Below are 15,254 nucleotides of genomic sequence, written 5' to 3' on the forward strand. Positions count from 1 at the left end.
TAATTATGTTCTGGCCCGCCGACTATTAGCTCAGAATTCTTTGGCCTGAGGTTAAACCTAGTTGACGAACCCTGTCATAGACTATATCATACTCATAGACTATATCATAGACTATATCATACTCATAGACTATATCATAGACCTTATCATACTCAAAGACCATATCATACTCATAGACTCTATCATAGACCTTATCATACTCATAGACTATATCATAGACTATGTCATACTCATAGACTATATCATATACCTTATCATACTCATAGACTATATCATAGACCATATCATACTCATAGACTATATCATAGACCATATCATACTCGTAGACTATATCATACTCATAGACTATATCATACTCAGACTATATCATACTCATAGACTATATCATACTCATAGACTATATCATAGACCTTATCATACTCATAGACTGTATCATAGACCATATCATACTCATAGACTATATCATAGACCTTATCATACTCATAGACTATATCATACTCATAGACTATATCATAGACCTTATCATACTCATAGACTATATCATAGACTATGTCATACTCATAGACTATATCATAGACTATATCATACTCATAGACTATATCATATACTATATCATACTCATAGACTATATCATAGACCTCATCATACTCATAGACTATATCATACTCAGACTATATCATACTCATAGACTATATCATACTCAGACTATATCATACTCATAGACTATATCATAGACTATATCATACTCATAGACTATATCATAGACCTCATCATACTCATAGACTATATCATAGACTATATCATACTCAGACTATATCATAGATTATATCATGCTCAGACTATATCATACTCATAGACTACATCATACTCATAGACTGTATCCCACAGGGAATTTGTTTTTGTGAGACAGACAGACATACTGTCACGTTTCAGGTATGACCCAGATGCAGACAGTGTCAAAGAAACAAAAGCCTATTTCTAAAACAGAGTCCGGCAAATGACAGTTCAAAGGCAGGCAGGGGTCAATAATCCAGAGAGGGTGCAAAGGGTCTAGAATGGCAGGCAGTCTCAGGGTCAGGGCAGGCGGAACGGTCAAAACCAGGAAGGACTAGAAAACAGGAGCAAGAAACCGGCAGGATCAGGGGAACAAACGCTGGTAGGTTTCACAAACAAAACATACTGGCAACAGACAAACAGAGAACACAGGTATAAATACACAGAGGATAATGGGGAAGATGGGCGACACCTGGACGGGGGTGGAGACAAGCACAAAGACAGGTGAAACAGATCAGGGTGTGACACAGACAGCATCTCTCTGTTATTGTAGCAGTTTGAGTGGCTGTCTTCATCAGGCACTTCTGTTCTGTTCTGATTAATGTGTTCTTCACAGATGAGATATTCTGGCATATTAATCATGACATATTATTAATCATGACGCATTGTCATTCTCCTGATGTTGCTTATTATGGAGAGTCGAAGACTGACACAGACTCTGCTGAATCTGCTAAATCTGACATGTCTTGTCACTGCTTGTCTGCAAACAAATGAAAACAATCAACACACAACACCTGTAACCTGTTCTGCAGTAGCCGGGTGTTCAGATAGAAATGCGTTATGTAGAACAGATATGACTGTCTGTCGTGTTGAATAGGGGATCCTGTGAGGCTATTTCCACTCTTCCTTTCACCTTACTGGTTAACCCTACTGAATACACCATGCCAGGTGTTTGTTAGTTTGTCACCAGGGTGGGTGTTGGCAGTGCAGAGCTCAGAGTAGGAATGCTGACCTAGGATCAGTTTAGCCTTTTAGATAATAATGAATAAGATTACATAGGCGGGGGGATTACATAGGCGGGCACTCCTACTCTGAGACGCTGTGTGGGCCCAGGTGTGTGTTTGTCACCCGGCTGGGTGTTGGCGGTTCAGAGCTGAGCTGACACAGAGACCTTGTATCAGTCTGGGATGTGGTGTGCGGTCAGTGACAGGAGTGCGTGCATCGGCCCTTTCACACCAGAGTGAGCAACAGAATCTCTCAGGCTGAAGGGGAGTGGAAATGACTGGTAGCGTTTCAGAAGATGAACATCACTATGTCCAAGCTCAAGGACGACAACTCGCCCCCTTTTCTCCTCTGTCTCTATGGACCTCATACTCCTCCAGGGTGAGGATGTGTTAGTGCTAATGTAATATATTATATATATAATAATAGTAGAATTAAGCAAGAAGGCCCTAGGGGGCGTGGTATATGGCCAATATACCACTGCTAAGCTCTGTTCCTCGGTACGACGCAATGCAGAGGTATATTGGCCATATACCACAAACCCCTGAGGTGCCTTATTGCTATCATAAACTGGTTACCAATGTAATCAGAAGAGTAAAAATACATGTTTTGTCATACTCGTGGTATACGGTCTGAAATACCACGGCTGTCAGCCAATCAGCATTCAACGCTCGAACAAGCCGGTTTCTAATAACATATATGACATTTAAAGTAGAGACACCAGTAGTTATGTAGCCTATACTCCTAAACTCCCTGGTTCAACACAGCCAGACATCAGTATACTGAACTGCACATATCCACCAAAGCTCTTCACTGGACTGGATGAAAATATAATCTTTATTAACATATTTCAAGCACTTGTAGTACCTCTCATCTAATGACATGTGGTCTTGCACAATATACTTATACTACTGTATATGTCTTGTTACCAACTACTCAATAACAAAATATGATTCCCCCAAACGTAGCTTGTGTAAAAAGTGAACTCAGTGTGGTAGCTAACAAGTGTGTTTGTATGTGTCTGCAGGTGTTCAACACCTACTGTAACGAGGACTATGACAGGAGGAATGAGGAGGTGGACCCGGTGGCCTCGTCAGCAGAGTACGAGCTGGAGAAGAGGGTGGAGAAACTGGAGCTCTTCCCTGTAGAGCTGGAGAAAGGTACATAGACCCTGGGGCCGATCCCTATCTCTTCACTCCCTACCCCCTACACACTTCATGTACAGTGCCTTCAGAAAGTATTCACACCCCTTGATTTTATTCACAGTTTGTTCAGTTACAGCCTGAATCTAAAATGTATGAAATTTTTTTGGTCACTGGCCTACACATAATGTCAAAGTGGAATTGTTTTTAGACATTTTTACAAAGTAATACAAAATTAAAAGCTAAAATGTCTTCAGTCAATAAGTATTCAACCCCATTGCTATGGCAAGCCTAAATAAGTTGAGGAGTGGAAATTTGCTTGACAAGTCACATAATAAGTTGCATGGACTCACTCTGTGTGCAATAATAGTGTTTAACATTATGTTTTAATGGCTATCTCATCTCTGTACCCCACACATACAATTATCTGTGATGTCCCTTAATCGAGCAGTGAATTACAAGCACAGATTCAACTACAAAGACCAGGGAGGTTTTCCAATGCCTAGTAACGAAGGACACCGATTGGTAGATGGGTCAAAATAAAAAAGCAGACAGCGGCTGTGATAGGAGAAAACTGACGATGGATCAACAACATTGTAGTTACTCCACAATACTAACCTAAATTACAGAGTGAGAAAAATGAAGGCTGTACAGAATTTTTTTTCTCCAAAACTTGCATCCTGTTTGCAATAAGGCACTGAAGTAAAACTGCAAAAGATTTGGCAAAGAAATTAACTTCATGGCCTGAATACAAAGCGTTATGTTTGGAGCAAATCCAACTTCACTAATTACCTCTCTTCATATTTTCAAGCATAGTGGTGGCTGCATCATGTTATTGGTATGCTTGTCATCGGCAAGGACTAGGGAGTTTTTTAGGATAAAAATAAATGGAATAGAGCTAAGCACAAGCAAAATCCTAGAGAAAAACCTGCTTCAGTCTGCTTTCCACCAGACACTGAAAGACAAATTCACCTTTCAGCAAGACAAAAAACACAAGGCCAAATCTACACTGGAGTTGCTTACCAAGATGACATTCCTAAGTGGCCTAGTTACAGTTTTGACTTAAATCAGCTTGAAAATGTATGTCAAGGCTTGAAAATGTCAGTCTGGCAATGATCAACAACCAATTTGAAGAATTGTGTACAATCCAGGTGTGCAAAGCTCTTAGCGACTTACCCACAAAGACTCACAACTGTAATCACTTCCAAAGGTGATTCTAACATGTACTGATTCAGGGTGTTGAATACTTAGCAAATAAAGATCTTTTTTTTTTCTTCATATTTTTATTCCACTTTGAAATTCAATTAAATTCAAATCACATTTTATTTGTCACATGCGCCGAATACAACAGGTGTAGGTAGATCTTACCGTGAAATGCTTACTTACAAGCCCTTAACCAACAATGCCGTTTTAAGAAAAATAAGAGTTAAGAAAAATATTTATTAAATGAACTAAAGTACAAAATTAAAGAGCAACAATAAAATAACAATAATGAGGTTATATACAGGGGGTACCGGTACCGAGTTAATGTGCTGGAGGTACAGGTTAGTCGAGGTAATTGAGGTAATATATACATGTAGGTAGGGGTAAAGTGATTATGCATAGATAATAGATAATAAACAGCGAGTAGCTGTCAATGCAAATAGTTCGAGTAGCCATTTGATGAATTGTTCATCAGTCTTATAGCTTGGGGATAGAAGCTGTTAAGGAGCCTTCTAGATTTGGCGCTCCGGTACCGCTTGCTGTGCGGTAGCAGAGAGAACAGTCAATGACTAGTGGCTGGAGTCTTTGTTCATTTTTAGGGCCTTCCTCTGACACCACCTGGTATAGTGGTCCTGGATGGCAGGAGGCTTGGCCCCAGTGATGTACTGGGCCGCACGCACTACCCTCTGTAGCGCCTTGTGGTCGGAGGCAGAGCAGTTGCCATACCAGGCAGTGATGCAACCAGTCAGGATGCTCTCGATGTCGCAGCTGTAGAACTTTTTGAGGATCCTGAAACCCAAGCTAAATCTTTTCAGTCTCCTGAGGGGGAATAGGCATTGTCATGCCCTCTTCACGACTGTCTTGGTGTGTTTGGACCATGGTAGTTTGTTGGTGATGTGGACACCCAGGAACTTGAAGATCTCAACCTGCTCCACTACAGCCCCGTCGATGAGAATGGCAGCGTGCTCGGCCCTCCTTTGCCAGTTGGTCACCGCATGCTCGGATTACATGTCCTGGTAATCCATCTGTCCCTGCAGCCTTGTGAAGGTTGACCTGTTTAAAGGTCTTACCCACATCGGCTATGGTGAGAGTGATCACACAGTCGTCCGGAACAGCTTGTGCTCTCATGCATGCTTCAGTGTTGCTTGCCTCGAAGCACACATGGAAGTCATTTAGCTCGTCTGGTAGGCTTGTGTCACTGGGCAGCTCGCGGCTGGGATTCCCTTTGTAGTCTGTAATAGTTTACAAGCCCAGCCACATCTGACAAGCGTCGAAGCCGGTGAAGTAGGATTCAATCTTAGTCCTGTAGTTACGCTTTGCCTGTTTGATGATTCGTCGCAGGGCATAGTGGGATTTCTTATAAGCGTCCGGCTTAGAGTCCTGCTCCTTGAAAGCGGCAGCTCTACCCTTTAGCTCAGTGCGGATGTTGCCTGTAATCCATGGCTTTTGGTTGGGGTATGTACGCATGGTCACTGTGGGGACAACTTCGTTGATGCACTTATTGATGAAGCTGGTGACGGATGTGGTGTACTCCTCAATGACATCGGATGAGTCTCGGAACATATTCCAGTCTGTGCTAGCAATACAGTCCTGTAGCTTAGCATCTGCGTCATCTGACCACTTCCGCATTGAGCGAGTCACTGGTACTTCCTGCTTTAGTTTTTGCTTGTAAGCATAAATCAGTAGGATAGATTTATGGTCAGATTTGCCAAATGGGAGATGGGAGAGCTTTATACACGTCTCTGTGTGTGGAGTAAAGGTGGTCTAGAGTTTTTATTCCTCTTTTTGCACATGTAACATGCTGGTAGATGGATAGATAGACTATCTATCTATCTATCTATCTATCCATCTATGCATCCATCCCTCGCCTCCTACCCACAGTCAGAGGGCTGACATTAAGGATGGTATTGACTGAAACACACACACAGGGCACGTCCCCCCTCTCTCTCTATGACACAAACACATACACACTTGCCATTGTATAACCCCTGTCTCCTCTCTGCCCAGATGACGATGGCCTTGGTATCAGTATCATAGGAATGGGAGTGGGTGCTGACGCCGGTCTGGAGAAACTTGGCATCTTCGTCAAGACTGTCATCGAGGGCGGGGCAGCTGAGAGAGATGACAGGTAAGAGCTCTCTGCTTCCTGAGAAGGTGCCAATTCAATCCCTGTACACACACACACACACACACACACACACACACACACACACACACTAGTCCTCATGGCCCAGAGAGATTTAGCAGCAGGGGTCTGGGATTACAGTCAGGAGGGAGGCACGGCCTGAAATTTAAGCAACAGCTCTGGGATGTTACCACACTCTGCAGCTGCAGGAAACAATGTGTGTGTGTGTGTGCGTGGGTGCACGCTAATATAATATAACATAATATAGTCTACTGGCATATCAAAGTTCCAGAGATCTCTGCTAGTGTTAAAGTTATGGCCCATTTTATAAAGAGAAATTGGGATAGTAGGCAATGTAACCAATCACAGTGCTCCACTTACTTGTAACATTGCACATCCTGCAAGTCACCAGCAGATGGCGACCATTTTGAATCCATTTTCACATTCACTCTGTTGGTAAGGCTTACAAATTGGATCATAACTCTAAAAGTAGCAGAGATCCCAATCTGGAACTTTCATATGCACATAAACTATATTATGTTCAACAATGTATTTAAAAAAAAAAGCCAAATGTTTTTAGATTTTCAATATTCATGTTTATATTTTTAATATTCATAAACTAATATAAAACAATTTAACAAAATTATCTAAATACTACTCATATTACAGAGCAAGCGGTAAAGCTTCATATGACACCAATGTTTGCTTTGTTGCACCTACCAATGAAACACTATGGAGTCTTAAAGGAGGACTGGGTAAGGCCAAAATGTCATAAATATGCCAAATATTATTTCTCATTTCTGCTTTTAGATACACATGTCAAATATGTCCAAAATCCTTCCTCCAAAGGACTATTCTATGGATTACATTTCGTGAAAATCCCCCAAATCATGGTCTTTTTTTGTCTAGGTTTCGTGAGGAATCACTCAACACAGAGATCAGGTTTCATAGTCACACATGCACACATACACGGACGCATGCAGACACAGGGAGAGAGAGAAAACACCTCTGTATCATCTTCCACTGAGCCTCTCAGTCCAACCCCACAACTCGCTTAAATCTGAAGGATAATCGGAAAGTGCTCTTGGTGAGAGATTTAATGTGAGACAGATAGGCCTGTGTGTGTGTGTGTGTGTGTGTGTGTGTGTGTGTGTGTTGTCAAATCAAATCAATAAACCAAATCAAATTGTATTTTTCACATACTTCGTAAACAACAGGTGTAGACTAACAGTGAAATGCTTACTTACTGGACCCTTCCTAACAATGCAGAGAGTAATAACATGTAATAATAAAAGTAATAATGAATACACAATGACTAACGATAACTTGGCTATATACACGGGGTACCAGTACTGATTCGATGTGCTGGGGTACGAGGAAATTAGGTAGATATGTACATATAACTTGGAATAAATTGACTAGGCAACAGGATAGATAATAAACAGTAACAGCAGCATATGTGATGAGTCAAAAACGTTTATGCAAAAAAGGTCAATGCAGATAGTCCAGGTAGCTATATGGTGAACTATTTTACTATTTTACTTCTACCCCCAACTATGGCTTGGGGGTAGAAGCTGTTCAGGGTCCTGTTGGTTACAGACTTGGGGCATTGGTACCGCTTTCCATCCGGTAGCAGAGAGAACAGTCTATGACTTGGGTGGCTGGCCACCGCCGGGTATAGTGGTCCTGGATGGCACTACCCTCAGTAGTGCCTTGCAGTTGGATGCCAAGCAGTTGTCATACCAAGCGGTGATACAGCCAGTCAAGATGCTCTTAATGGTGCAGCTGTATAACTTTTTGAGGATCTGAGGGCCCATGTCAAATCTTTTCAGCCTCCTAAGGGGACGAGGCATTGCTGTGCCCTCTTTATGACTGTGTTGGTGTGTGTGGACCATGATAGATCCTTAGTGATGTGGACACGAGGAACTTGAAGCTTTCGACCTGCTCCATTACAGCCCTGTTGATGTGAATGGGGTCGTGCTCAGCCCTCCGTTTCCTGTAGTCCACAATCAGCTCCTTTGTCTTTCTGACTTTGAGGAAGATGTTGTTGTCCTGGCATCACACTACCAGGTCTCTGACCTCCCTATAGGCTGTCTCATCATCATCGGTGATCAGGCCTACCACCGTTGTGTCATCAGCAAACTTAATGATGGTGTTGGAGTCGTGCTTGGCCACACAGTCATGGGTGAACAGGGAGTACAGAAGGGGACTAAGCACGCACCCCTGAGGGGCCCCCATGTTGAGGGTCAGCGTGATGGATGTCTTGTTGCCTACCCTTACCACCTGGGGACGGGACGTCAGGAAATCCAGGATCCAGTTGCAGAGGGAGGTGTTCAGTCTCAGGATCCTTAGCTCAGTGATGCGCTTGGAGGGAACTATGGTGTTGAACGCTCAGCTGTAGTCAATGAACAGCATTCTCACATTGGTGTTCCATGTGAGATTGCATCACCTGTGGATCTATTGGGGCGGTATGCAAATTGGAGTGGGTCCAGGGTGTCTGGGATGATGGTGTTGATGTGAGCCATGACCAGGCTTTTAAAGCATTTCGTGGCTACAGATATGAGTGCTATGAGGCGATAGTGATTTTGACAGGTGATCTTGGCTTTCTTGGGCACAGGGGCTATGGTAGTCTGCTTAAAACATGTAGGTATTACAGACTGGGTCCGGGAGAGGTTCAAAATATCAGTGAAGACACTTGCCAGCTGGTCAGTTTGTGCTCTGAGTACACATCCTAGTAATCCGTCTGGCCCTGCGGCCTTGTGAATGTTAACCTGTTTAAAGGTCTTCCTCTGCCGGCTGCAGAGAGTGTGATCACACAGTCGTCCAGAACAGCTGGTGCTCTCATGCATGGCTCCATGTTGCTTGCCTCGAAGCAAGCATAGAAGTCATTTAGCTCGTCTGGTAGGTGTGTGTGTGTGTGTGTGTGTGTGTGTGTGTGTGTGTGTGTGTGTGTGTGTGTGTGTGTGTGTGTGTGTGTGTGTGTGTGTGTGTGTGTGTGCGTGCGAGCGCGTGCGCGTGTGTGCTTAATAGTCTGGTCTCGCTCTGACAGGAAGGCACTGCTTCGGCCTACAGAGGTCTGTCTGGTGAGCCAATGTCTTCTCCGCCGGGTCCAGAGTCAGGATCAATTCCATTTAAATTCAGTCAATTCAGAAAAGGAAACTGAGATTATGACTGAATTGAAATGGAATTGACCGCAACCGTGTCCGGGCTTTCATGATTACTGTTGTCCTAGGCCCTGTATGATAGAAAAGCCCTAAAAAGTGTCATATGCAACCACTCAATGTCACATGAAGTGGTTGACAGTGTTGCAATGCCGATGGTTAGTCTGTCTGTCTGTGTTAGGTGGTTTGTATTCTGTCTGTCTGTCTGAAGTGGTTTGCATTCCGTCTGGCTGTCTGACACCATACAGTATGTCAGTAATCATATCTGTGTTTGTCCACCATGACAGGCTGAGTTGTGGATGTGATGCCACAGTGATTCAGACTGTAAACTGCTGTTAGGTCAGACAGTGTTAGGTTTGACACGTTTTAAGTGTACGTTTAACTTCTCAGAATAGCTTGGACATCCACTGTATTGATGCTTTGTTACATGGGTATTATAATGTTATTGCGACCATAGAAGATCTATGAACAGAAAAATGGGACTTAGGAAAAACATGCCCTGGACTTTCACGCTAATGTTATCTAAATTCATTATTATATTCAAATTGTTAAATCAAAATGGAATTTTAAAATAGGCAGCCTATTCATTATTGTTTTGTTAAAGAACTGTCACCACAACAGCCTTGTCACAGGCTGTGTCTGCGTCCCAAATGGCACTGTGTTCTCTATGGGCCCTGGTCAAATGTAGTGCACTAAGTAGGGAATAGGGTGCCATTTGGGGATGCAAACATTCTGATAACCTTGTTTCCTCTGTTGACCAAATTGGTGTTGGCTCACAAGCCCTGGGCGCTAGCAGGCAGCGATAGCTACACATCCGGTCATGTCCAAGCTAACCCCACAGTTTGAATGTAATGCTTTCTGTCTGTTCGGCAATAGTGCTGCTCCACTCTTGTAATGGAGAATGGTTGCCTCAAGACATGTCTAGCTGTACTGTATTCAGTAGTTTGATAATTAGCTATTGCACCATTTTGCACCACTGAACACTCAGCTCACATCATGTGATAATACATTTTCAAAAGCAGATTATGAAATCTGACTTCGATTAGATATTTTCTAAGCATCCCTTACTCAACATTGACTTTTTTTATCACTCTGCAAAGCACCACATCAGTGCATAGTCTACTACTGCACAGTGGATCCTTTTATATATGTATATACACTACCGTTCAAAAGTTTGGGGTCACTTCGAAATGTCCTTGTTTTTGAAAGAAAAACTATTTTTTTGTCCATTAAAATAACATCAAAATGATCAGAAATACAGTGTAGACATTGTTAATGTTGCAAATGACTATTATATCTGGAAGCGGCTGTTTTTTATGGAATATCTACATAGGTGTACAGAGGCCCATTATCAGCAACCATCACTCTTGTGTTCCAATGGCACGTTGTGTTAGCTAATCCAAGTTTATCATTTTAAAAGGCTAATTGATCATTAGAAAACCCTTTTGCAATTATGTTCCACAGCTGAAAACTGTTATGCTGATTAAAGAAGCAATAAAACTGGCCTTCTTTAGACGAGTTGAGTATCTGGAGCATCAGCATTTGTGGGTTCGATTACAGGATCAAAATGGCCAGAAAAAATCACTTTCTTCTGAAACTCGTCAGTCTATTCATGTTCTGAGAAATGAAGGCTATTCCATGCAAGAAATTGCCAAGAAATTGAAGTTCTCATACAATGCTATGTACTACTCCCTTCACAGAACAGCACAAACTGGCTCTAACCAGAATAGAAAGAGGAGTGGGAGGCCCCGGTGCACAACTGAGCAAGAGGACAAGTACATTAGAGTGTATAGTTTAAGAAACAGCCGGCTCACAAGTTCTCAACTGGCAGCTTCATTAAATAGTACCCGCAAAACACCAGTCTCAACGTCAACAGTGAAGAGACGACTCCAGGATGCTAGCCTTCTAGGCAGAGCTGCAAGGAACAAGCCATGTCTCCGACTGGCCAATAAAAAGAAAAGATTAAGATGGGCAAAAGAACACAGTCACTGGACAGAGGAACTCTGCCTAGAAGGCCAGCATCCCGGAGTCACCTCTTCACTGTTGATGTTGAAACGAGTGTTTTGCAGGTACTATTTATTAATGAAGCTGCCAGTTGAGGACTTGTGAGGCCTGTGTTTCTCAAACTAGACACTCTAATGTACTTATCCTCTTGCTCAGTTGTGCACCGGGACCTCCCACTCCTCTTTCTATTCTGGTTAGCCAGTTTGCGCTGTTCTGTGAAGGGAGTAGTACATAGCATTGTACGAGAACTTCAGTTTCTTGGCAATTTCTCGCATGGAATAGCTGTAATAATCTGTAAACAATTGTTGGAAAAATGACTTGTGTCATGCACAAAGTAGATGTCCTAACCGACTTACCAAAACTATAGTTTGTTAACCTGTTAGTGATCCCTTCACGCGCCAATCCCTTTAGCGGGATCGATTTGACAACATCCAGTGAAATTGCAGAGCGCCAAATTCAAACTACAGGAATATCAATATTCAACATTCACGAAAATATGAGTGTAATACATCAAAATAAAGCTTAACTTCTTGTTAATCCAGCCGCTGTGTAAGATTTCAAAAAGGCTTTACGGCGAAAGCAGACCATGCGATTATCTGAGGACAGCGCTCAGCATACAAACACATGAAAATTACTTTTCAGCCACGCAGGTGCGACACAAAAGTCAGAAATAACGATATAATAAATGCCTTACCTTTGAAGATCTTCTTTTTGCAATTCCAAATGTCTCAGTGACACAATGTCTCAGTGACACAATGAATAGTCGTTTTGTTCCTTCTTTATATCCCCAAAATGTCCATTTATTTGGAGCGTTTGATTCAGAAATACACCGGTTTCTACTCGCCCAACATGACTGCAAAGTATCTAATAAGTTACCTGTAAACTTGGTCCAAACATTTCAAACAACATTCCTAATCCAACCTCAGGTATCCTAAAATGTAAATAATCGATCAAATTTAAGACGGGATAATCTGTTTCCAATACCGAAGAAAAATAACACAGAGCGCATTCCTGTTCACGCGCACCAAAATAGTAGGGATCTTCAGAGTGACACATGGAATGAATAGCCCTACTTCTTCATTTCTCAAAAGGAAAACATCGACCAATTTCTAAAGACTGTTGACATCTAGTGGATGCCATAGGAACTGCAACCAGGTTCCTCATAAATAGGGTTTCGCATAGAAAGCCATTCGGAAATCCTATGACCTCAATTTATTTCCCCCTGGATGGTTTGTCCTCGGGGTTTCACCTGCCAAATCAGTTCTGTTATACTCACAGACATTATTTTAACAGTTTTAGAAACTTTAGAGTGTTTTCATATCCTAGATTCTGGGCCTGAGTAACACGCAGTTTACTTTGGGCACGCTTTTCATCCGGATGTCAAAATACTGCCCCCTAGCCTTAAGAAGTTTTAACAAGACATTTGTGGAGTGGTTGAAAAATGAGTTTTAATGACTCCAACCAAAGTGTATGTAAACTTCCCACTTCAACTGTATACAATTACTTTTTGTTTGTTTTCATATTTAAAAAAAATGTCATTGAACATAACAGATAGAGAGAGAATGACAAGTAGTTGGCCTGATTCAAACCTATGCCGTAGACATGTGTACCAGAGGCTATGGCTTTACCACTAGACCAGCCAAGCCACAGCTCAGTAACGTGTATCTCTAACCTGTGTGTGACCTTTCTGTGACCTCAGTGTGTTGTGTCGTAGGATCAAGGTGAACGACCAGATCGTGGAGGTGGACGGCACCAGTCTGGTGGGGGTGACCCAGAGCTTCGCTGCCTCCGTCCTGAGGAACACCCAGGGAGTGGTTAGGTAAGATCAACTGCCACATCCGTAACATTTTATTTTCATTTATTTATACAGAGTCCACAGTACCATAAAGTGGAATAAACCACAGCCGTCATGGGCATCAGCCATGGTCTGTTTAGTTAAAACGGCATTGTAAGGGGGGATAACTCAATGTATACTGCTACACTTTATATAGTAGTCTGCCAGATAGTCAACCTTTCTGCACATGAGAAATAATGCATTGGTTGTCCTTTTGCGTGGATTTGATATTTTAAGTAGAGATTGTGTACCGATATTGAATTTTAAAAACCTCTTCTATTAAATGTAGTGCCCTTTAATACAGACCACATGGAGAAATCAATAAATCAGATTTTTAATATGAATAAAGGCTTGCTAAAGTGTCTTTAAACTTAACCCAATTTACTGTTAATGTTTTCAAACTGCAGACCACCAAAACTGCTACACGAACACACAACATAGCTTACATGTGAAAACTGTTTTGGCAGACCCCCATTCATGCATTCATTAGCATAATATCAATAGCGTGGAAATGTATCATTGTAAGAGAGTAGCAGGCCTCCAATCTACAGAGCAGAACAGTCAATATAGGAGCACAGCATGGAAGAGACACAGACATGGTCAGAGGAGAAGCCATATCTACTTACTGGTGTGATTGGTACTCAGGGGATGAGGGCTGGAGAGGAAGGACATGTCAAACTCTATTGCAGCATATTGTTCCCATGAACACATGGCTGTTTGATGAGCAAATATTGATTGAAGTATGGACAGCAGCAGCAAAGAGATGTGGCTGCCTATAAGAGAAAGTGATATTAAACACTGCCATTTCTCTTCTGTTCTGTTCTTTCCTCTTCTCTCCTATCCTCTCCTCTCTATCTCCTTTTTCATTCACTTTCTTCTTCCTCCTGTCCAGTAAATCCTTCCCTCTCTCTCTCTCTATCCTCCCTGGGTTTGATCGCCCTGTGCCCCAGATTCGCCATTTCAACTAAATTTAACCCTGACTTACGATGTCATCCAGGTCTCTTAAACCACACAAGTTCACTGGTCACCCAGCATAAGGCTAAAAAAAATAAAGCGTATCTTTGCCACCACATTTACAGTTGAAGTCGGAAGTTTACATACACCTTAGCCAAATACATTTAAACTCAGTTTTTCACAATTCCTGACATTTAATCCTAGTAAAGATTCCCTGTCTTAGGTCAGTTAGGATCATTACTTTATTTTAAGAATGTGAAATGTCAGAATAATAGTAGAGAGAATGATTTATTTCAGCTTTTATTTCTTTCATCACATTCCCAGTGGTCAGAAGTTTAGATACACTCAATTAGTATTTGGTAGCATTGCCTTTAATGTAATGGTCTTGGCATAGCTGGTGCAGAGGAGTCAGGCGCAGGACAGCAGAGATGAGTAATAAAAGTAACTTTACTCAAAATTACCAAGTACATGTAGTAATGCCAAGCCCACACAAAAGGACCGAAATACATAAAACAAACACGCACAAAAACCATGGGGAAAACAGAGGGTTAAATAATGAACATGTAATTGGGGAATTGAAACCAGGTGTGTAAAACAAAGACAAAACAAATGGAAAATGAAAAGTGGATTGGCGATGGCTAGAAGGCCGGTGACGTCGACCGCCGAACGCCGCCCGAACAAGGAGAGAGACCGACTTCAGAGGAAGTCGTGACATTTAATTTGTTTAACTTGGGTCAAACGTTTCGGGTAACGTTTCGGGTAACCTTCCCCAAGCTTCCCACAAAAAGTTGGGTGAATTTTGTCCCATTCCTCCTGACAGAGCTGGTGTAACTGAGTCAGGATTGTAGGCCTCCTTGCTCGCACACCCTTTTTCAGTTCTGCCCACAACTTTTCTATAGGATTGAGGTCAGGGAGTTGTGATGGTCACTCCAATACCATGACTTTGTTGTCCTTAAGCCATTTTGCCACAAATTTGGAAGTATGCTTGGGATCATTGTCTATTTGGAAGACCCATTTGTGACCAAGCTTTAACTTCCTGATTGATGTCTTAAGAT

The 15,254-nt window shown here is 42.1% G+C and overlaps 1 protein-coding gene across 5 annotated transcripts in view; it reads left to right on the top strand.

Annotated features, from left to right (window-relative positions):
• LOC106570463 (neurabin-1) overlaps positions 1–15,254 on the top strand; it is a 149,525-nt gene that overhangs the window by 50,874 nt on the left and 83,397 nt on the right. For 4 of the 5 annotated variants that reach the window (XM_014142825.3, XM_014142829.3, XM_014142830.3 and 1 more), the window contains exons 3-5: positions 2,804–2,936; positions 6,129–6,249; positions 13,111–13,230. In XM_014142825.3, coding sequence (XP_013998300.2) covers positions 2,804–2,936; positions 6,129–6,249; positions 13,111–13,230 — 374 coding nt within the window. The remainder of the gene's footprint in view (positions 1–2,803; positions 2,937–6,128; positions 6,250–13,110; positions 13,231–15,254) is intronic. The other variant, XM_014142828.3, reaches the window with a different exon arrangement.

The sequence above is a fragment of the Salmo salar genome, chromosome 14 (genome assembly GCF_965601325.2).
Source record: "Salmo salar chromosome 14, fSalSal1, whole genome shotgun sequence".
In the NCBI taxonomy this organism is placed as follows: domain Eukaryota; kingdom Metazoa; phylum Chordata; class Actinopteri; order Salmoniformes; family Salmonidae; genus Salmo; species Salmo salar.